We start from the raw sequence: 8,486 nt of genomic DNA on the forward strand, positions 1-8,486 counted from the left end.
TAGGGATTTTCCCGACATTCTCCAAATTTTACCTATTCAAGTACGTTATGGGTCACAGTACATAGCACATCTGAAAAGCTTGTTTCATGCTTAAGAGAATGAACTATAAACCATGACTTTCCAATGAACAGTGTTGATGCAATAGGTACTTCATTGCGAAGCTTTACTCCATTGTCCATGAGATCTAATTTTTTGTGCATGAACATATCTTTGTTATATTTATCGAATGGATTAGATTTGGTTCCAGATGACACGTTCAAATCCGTTGCTTGTGACATATTTTGTATGTGTGTGAAAGTCTATTTTATATTGCTAATGACGATGTACCTCATTAATATGAATATAGGGTCTAATAGTTCTAGGAAAAGGTTTGCATGTTCGGGAAAACAATGAAACAGGTCTCTTTTTTCTAATAAAAATAGCATAGTCCCTTTGGCAGAAGAAGGAAAGGCAGAGGTAGAACGAGCGATAACTTACTTCATCTTCATTGAAGAAAACTTCCTACACAGCACCAACTTCATTCTTTCAATTGTGTCATTATTTCGTTCATGGAGGGTTGAAAGAAAAAAAAACGAACAAGGGTTCCCTTCTTCGGCAATAACAGTTTCTTTACCTCCCTCCCTCTTCCACTCATGCCTGGAAATCTGAAAATAGCGCGAACATTTATCAGAAGTAATAAATCCCAATACGGAAGAGCCTACTGGCATAAAGTTGACTCAGAGCGCATGCGCCAGTATCTGTAATCAACTTCAGCCTGACTGGAATATGAACGAATAATCCACCAGTCGACACAAGAGTCTTTCCCGACGGCATTCTCAAAATGAACAATTCGTTCGAACGATCTGACGAATAGTCGACTGGTCGCTCGACTATACCAATCGTTCGATCATGCACATCTCTAATCATAAGAATCCTGGGAAGAAACAAGGACTACGTGCCGCGTTGCCAATTCTCCTACTTCGCGGCTATGGTATATAGAAGGCTGTGCCTCTGAAGCAACATTAGTGGGAATCACAACTATATCGAAAGTGCGTCAGGAATTCCATCGCACTAAAGGAAAAGTTTCTACTCCACGCAAGAAAAGACCAAGCGACAATAAAAATACAAGGCTGGAGAAATATGACTCTTTTACCCAAGCAGCAATACGCCGCAAAATTCATAAAATGTATAGGGACAATAAGCTTCCTTCTTTGCGGAATATTCATCGTATTATTGCAGAGGACGACGACCTGCCTACTTTATCATTATCGACGTTGCATCGCCTTCTACTTGACATGGGATTCAGCTTTATGTCTCGTAAGCGCCGATCTCTGTTGATTGAGAGAGAGGACATTATCGCATGGAGGCATCGATATTTGAAGAATATTAAGCAACGGAGGCAAGAAGGTAAGTGCATTGTTTATACTGACGAAACCTGGGTCAACGCTGATCAGACAAAGTCAAAGGCATGGCATGATACTACTATCAAAACAGCTAACCAAGCTTGGAAAGAAGATTTGTCCTCAGGTGTCAAGGCACCTTCTGGAAAGGGGGGGAGGGTAATAGTTATTCATGCAATGACTGAGAGTGGGTTAATTCCTGGAGCTGACCTCGTTTTTCGCGCAACAAAAACAGGTGATTATCACGGAGAATTAGATTCAGCAAAATATGAACAATATTTCCAAGAAAAACTCCTTCCGAATGTATCACCAAATTCCGTGATTGTAATTGACAATGCTCCCACACACTCAGTAAAGGACGAAAAAATCCCAACGAAATCATGTGGTAAAAAAGAAATTGTGGAGTGGTTAAAAACTAAAGGTGTTGAATGTGATTCAAACTGGAAAAAATTCGAAGTAATAGGAATGTTAAATAAGGTTGCTTCTAATATAGAAGTCTTCTATAGAATAGACCGTATTGCAAAGGAAGCCGGACATGAAGTACTTCGTCTGTCCCCTTATCATTGTGAACTCTCTCCTATTGAACTTGTGTGGAGTAAAGTTAAGGGCCATGTTGCTTCAGAAAATAAAACATTTAAATTGTCTGACGTTCAGATTTTGCTCGAGAAATGGATAAAAAAAAATAGTTCAGAAGACTAAAAACTATTTTGAACTATTTTGAAGCTTTGGCTTTTAATGTTATCCTAGTGTGTAGCAGTAGATTATTTCAGCTTATGGTAGGGGGGCGGGAGGCAAGACTATCCACCGACATAGTTAAAATTTTTAGTTAGTATTTAACTATAGTAGATTATTAATATATATATATATATATATATATATATATATATATATATATATATATATATATATATATATATATATATATATATATATATGACGCCCTAGTATGTAGATATTTTGGATGTGCCCCACCACTTTAAAATTCCACGAGCCGCCACTGGATTATAGGAAGAGATCTTACTGACCTACTCGCCTCATACACTGTAATCGGCCTACTTACTTCCTTGTTGTTATTGATGACACGACTACGAAGATAAACATCGTATGCCAGTCTCTTGATGGGTCATTGTCTGCATGTCGGCAGACTCCAAGCAATCCTTCGGTGGTTTACTGGATGATATCCATTTGCTAGCGATAAGAAATCGTAAGCAACTAAAGAAAAACGCCAAGGAGCTCAGAGAGGCATTTGCTCTTCGTTTGCGCACTAAAACAATTTGTAGGCAGCCTTTTTCTTCCTCATCGTCATCCGACATGGCAGTCCAAAATAATGGTGTAAATACTGGGAACGGGTTGAACCAGAATGTGGTTCCCCCAAATAATCAACAAACCCCTCCAAACCCACCTTCACCCCCACCGGTCGTACATGTTCACAACGCAGCTTTTCGCTATCCGACTTTTGATGCGGATAAAGATGATATTCAGGAATTTTTTAAAGAAATGGACGATGTTATTTTACTCAATAACATTACCCCGAACCAGGCAAAACATGTAGTAGTATCATGTTTTACAGGTAAAGGTAGACGTCAACTTCGCGTTCTCCTTAAGCGCAATTACTTGGAAAACCCTACTTATACTGAATTCAAAGATGCTGTCATAGAAGCTTTCAAACGCGCTAAGGACAAACTTTCAATCTTTGAACAACTACATGATAGAGTACAAGGTGAAACAGAATCAGTCCGTAACTATGTTTACGAGAAAATGATTCTTTTGGATAAATGCGATAATTTATCTGATGAAGAACAATGTTCATTCATTGAAAACGGCCTTTTGCCTTACTATTTGGACAGGACTGGTTTTCATGCCTTTGACGACCCAGACAAGCTTTTGGTGGTTCTCACACAAATTGAACTAGACAAAAATCGTCTAGAACGCAGACAGGCCAAAACAGTAGAAGATAAAGCCAAAGCGGCAGTGCAAAAAGAACTTGCGTCCTTAAAAACAAACTCTTTTACGGAGTCTATTGAGACTTTTGTAGACACGAACCCCGCACCCACCAATATAACTAATCCTCCACTAAACAAGAACAATCGTAAAAATAAATTTAAATACAAAGGCAAGCTACCCATGTTATTCCATCTTCAAACGCTTCACAGCACGCACCACCCTCCAATCAGGGAAAAACGGAGGACCTAACGGCCAAAATTGATGAATTGCAGAAAGACTTAGAAGGTTTAACTCTGTCAGTAGCCTCAACCACAGCTTCCAATAAAACTACACCTTCTGTAAAAAATACAGGACAGGAAGGTAAATTTAGAGGTAAACCTAGGAAATTTGGTAAAGGTAGAGGAGACAAAGTGTATCCTTCTTATCCCATCACCCCTTTCCTTCCAGGTTATTACCCCTATCCGTAGATGCCTTATCTTCCGCAATCTATGGGTATGGGATCATCACCCGAACCTATGACGATGCAACCCACCACACAACCAAGTGGTAGTGGACAATTGAATCCCGATGCTCAGGGTTTCTACCCCCACCCACCTTTGACTTACTCGCCGGCTTTAAACTAACTACGGGTAAGACAGTTGAGGGCAGTCTTACCCCGAGCTCCCCTCCCCTTCCACCTTCGAACAACGGTCCACAGGTGTACAAGGTACAGCACATGCCCCTCAAGGGAATCGAACCAATACCACTTGTTCTGAAAATAGAAATCCACGTGGTCGATTCGGGCGCAAACCCTTTGCTCAAACCCTTCACATACCACTTATAGCAAATGATGAGATTATGCGTATACCACTACAAATTGGTAGAAATGACGTTCATGGTGTAATAGATAGCGCGTCATCTATCTCTATCATTGATTGCCTTGGCATCTAATAAGTTCTTTTCCTTCTGTGGATGACCAACTATCTTATTTCAATGAGTTAATATTTTATCTTCTGAACATTCATGCCCCCTTGAGAGAAAAACGTGTTTCTCGTTCTCCTTCGCCCTGGATTACGGATGAAATTTGAAGTTTAATGGCTTGTGGCGACAAAGCGTATAGTATATTTAAGAAAGCACGTAAATTGAATCTACCCAACTTAAATGACAAATTTGAGGAATATAGGATCCTTAGAAATAGATGTAATCAAGCCGTGCGTAATGCGAAATTAAAATTTTCCTACACCCTGTTTGAGAACAAGAATCCCTCCCATCTTTGGAGAAATTTGAAGCTACTTGGCATTCGTAGCAGCAAAAGAGTCCAGCCGGTTGTACCTGCTCCTTTCTCTGCCGATTATCTTAACAATTATTTCTGTAGAATTGATAGTTCTAGCTCACAGATAAATGCAAGATCTGATAATACAGGACAAATCCCTAATTTTGAAGAAAAGGTTTTCTCTTTCACTTGTGTTACCCCACATGATGTAATGAAAGCGATTAAGAGGATAAAATCCACTGCTGTAGGTGCTGATGAAATAAGCATAACATTGATCAAGAAAATATTACCCTTCGTCCTCTCCCCAATTACCAATTTATTTAATCTTTCCCTTACTACCGGAACATTCCCAGTCTTGTGGAAGACAGCACGAGTCCTGCCTCTCCCTAAGACTAAGGATGTCCGATCTTCAGAAGACTTAAGGCCTATTTCAATATTACCTGCCCTATCTAAAGCTCTTGAATATATTTAACCTTTTAGACGAACTTATAACCTTTTAGACAGTTTTCAATCCGGGTTTCGTAAACATTGCAGCACTTCTACAGCCCTTACCAGTATTACTGATGATATACGTTCTGCTTTGGACAAGAGAGAGATAACCATACTTACCTTACTGGATTATAGCAAAGCATTCCAGTCAGTAAACCATGACATTTTGCTACAGAAACTTGTACAAAAATTTAGTTTCTGTACTTCAGCTGCTAAGTGGGTCCAAAATTACTTATGCGACCGGAAACAGTATGTGGTGGTTGCCAACTTAGTTTCTGGTCAGCGTAACCTTCCTTGTGGGGTTCCTCAAGGTAGTGTTTTAGGGCCTCTTCTTTTCTGCCTTTATATTAATGACTTAGCACAGTCTCTAAAACACTGTAAGTATCACATGTATGCGGACGATGTTCAGTTGTATCTATCTTCTTCACCAAAGCAAACAGATACTTGTATAACAAAGATGAACGAAGACTTGAGTAATTTGGCTAAATGGTCAGCAAATAATTGTTTGATTATAAATCCAGTCAAATCAAAGTCAATTTTAATTACTTCCAAACGTGCAACGACGTTAATAGATGCTTCACTTGTTCCCAATATAACTTTAGAAGGCGTAAATATTCCCTTTTCTTCCTCTGTGAAAAATCTTGGCGTCATACTTAACAAATATTTAACTTGGTCCGATCAAATTAACGCATCATGCAAGAAGGCTTTTGGAATTCTTCATTCTCTCAGCAAATTAAAAACTTTTTACCAACACAGTTGAAAAAAAACCTCTTGTTCAAACCCTAGTGGTACCACATTTGGAGTACTGTGACACCGCCTTAACTGACGCTGATATACATTTACAAAAGCGTTTGCAGCGAGTACAAAATGCTTGTATACGTTTTATTTTTAACTTAAAATTCTCAAATCATGTTGCGCCATTCTTTAAAAAGCTGCAATGGCTGAAGATGCAGCAACGGCGAAAATTGCACTCGTTGGTACTGCTGTATAAAACACTTACTTTTACAGAACCTTCCTATCTTCTAAAACATCTTAATTTTTTAAGCGATTTCCATGAGAGGGACACAAGATCACGTTTTAATAGCCAACTTGCAATTCCTATTCATAGATCAACTTATTCCTCCAAATCATATATAATGTCAACGTGTCGTGATTGGAATACTTTGCCAACCTCGGTACGTGAGTCAAAATCTATAGCATCTTTTAAAACAGCAGTTTATAATTTATTGTTATCGAAGCAGGGTTGAATGGACACAGAGACAGAAGAGCCAATAGAGAAGCTTGTCATAAAGATATGAAACTCAACACTTATTACATAACTTTCGTGTAGCACTATATTATATTTGTGTGTGTGTGTGTGTGTGTGTGTTCAAGTGACAGTCTGTTTCTTGTGTTTTTTTTGCTTTCTAACTTTTTTCTTTTGCTATTGTTAGCTATATCCTTTGATTTTTCAATTTTGTGTCATGTTTAGGTGGTAGATAAGGCTACATATAGCCTTAACCTCGACATGTAAAATAAGTCGAAATAAATAAATAAATAAATAAATAAATAAACGTCTTGTCCTCAAGTCAGCCAAGCGTTATCAAATTCAAACCACTGTATTAGGTATCTCTCAAGCCCCGGTACAGCTTAATGAAGTTGCTGTTTTACGCCTTAGAATTCATGCTTACACCTTCCACCATCGCTTTCATCTCGTCGATCGCTTAAGTGTACGTCTGATCCTTTGTGTTGATTTTTACGACCACATATGACACAGGTAAATATGGAATCGAACACCTTGACGCTCAAACGTCATGGCAAACCCCCGCTAGAGATAATACTTATCGTTATAATAATGTCTTAGATCAGATTGTCAATAATTATAATCATTCATATCATTCAAGTATTAAAATGGCACCTGCACAAGTAAATGATTCTAATGTGAGTCAAGTGTAGGAAACATTATACGGAAATACAGTAAATAAAAACAATACAAGTTGTAAATTTAGTCCTGGTGATTATGTTCGTGTTAGTAAGTATAAACATATATTGGAAAAAGGATATTTACCTAAATGGTCACAAAAAATATTTAACGTAGATAAATGTACTAAATTTAATCCTGTGACTTATAAATTAAAAGATTGGAATGGGGAAGAAATTAAAGGAATATTTTATGCACAAGAAGTACAAAAAGTAATTATAAATTCAAGAAAACATATTTAATTGAAAAAGTATTAAAACGTAAAAATGGGTGAATGTATGTAAAAGGGTTGGGATATCCGTCAAGTATGAATTCATGGATTAGATCATATTCTATCCAGTCTGCAAGGTGAATTCAAACTTTGCACATGGATTTTACGTTAATCTTCCTTCAAATGCCAGTAGCAAACTTTTTGATAATAATACTACAGCATCATTTCGCGTTAAATTAGCACAACCTATTGATTTGAGTAATGGGAAATGGGGTGTTGCATTAACACAAATTAATATTCCGTGGAGTTTTTATAATGTTGGTGAAAATTAAGAAATATTAATTACTAGTGTTATCGATAATAAAGTTGAACGTCATCATGTTCGAGTAATACCGGGATATTATTCTACTATTGAATCTATTCTTCAGTTACTTCCTGAAAATGTTCGTATGTTACATTATTTACAAAATACAAATCAAATTGTGATTAAACATTCTTTAAAATTAGAAGATCAATGTATGATTGGTATTACACCGGGATTACAACATATTTTTGGATTTATTAATGAAAATACACACGATATTAAAAGTGTAGTATACACAAAAATTAGAAATATTGATTTAATATTAACCCGCGGTAGATTTCCATGTAATTTAGATTATAATATTCCCAATACAATTAATGTACGTGTAGATATTGTAAAACAACAACAAAATATTGGGCCGGTAGTTCGAAAACTTAGTGTATATAATGTACGGTCATGTAAAATCGTTTGTGTTTGTGTTTACGTGAAATTTGCCATTTTAACAGCAGAAGAGGTGTTCAGGTTTTGTGTTAATAGTGCCTGAGGCATACAATTTATCAACGTTTCATCAGCGGAAGTGCAGTCAAACAGCAAGAAATTCTAGATTTGATACTTGTAAAATAATTATCAATACCAGATCATATCATAGATTTGTACTTCTGACACAAACAAAAATCAGATGTTATGAATACTCACAACCAGATGAATTTACTGATTGCAGTACTTAAGTACTTCCAGAACACAGCATGTGGTCATTTGCACCTAATAATACCGTAGCCTGTATTTACGCGGAGAAATGATGGGTCGGAGAATTGAAGACATCAGTCAGGAAAATAACGATCTTTTTGTTCACTTTTTCCATCACCATGGAAAAAAAACTCTTTTAAACTAGCTACGAATGACAAGGTGTGGGTGCCTTTCACTAAACTCTCACCCACAGAGACAGG

At 37.2% G+C, this 8,486-nt stretch overlaps 1 protein-coding gene across 1 annotated transcript; it reads left to right on the forward strand.

Moving 5' to 3' along the window:
* Positions 1-1,163: 1,163 nt before the first annotated feature.
* LOC145661229 (uncharacterized) lies at positions 1,164-2,078 on the forward strand. The gene has a single exon (XM_081726687.1). It carries the CDS (start codon positions 1,164-1,166, stop codon positions 2,076-2,078), a length of 915 nt encoding a protein of 304 aa, XP_081582813.1.
* The last annotated feature ends 6,408 nt before the right edge of the window (positions 2,079-8,486 follow it).

The sequence above is a fragment of the Thermobia domestica genome, chromosome 9, assembly GCF_964235325.1.
Source record: "Thermobia domestica chromosome 9, izTheDome1.hap1.1, whole genome shotgun sequence".
Classification (NCBI taxonomy): domain Eukaryota; kingdom Metazoa; phylum Arthropoda; class Insecta; order Zygentoma; family Lepismatidae; genus Thermobia; species Thermobia domestica.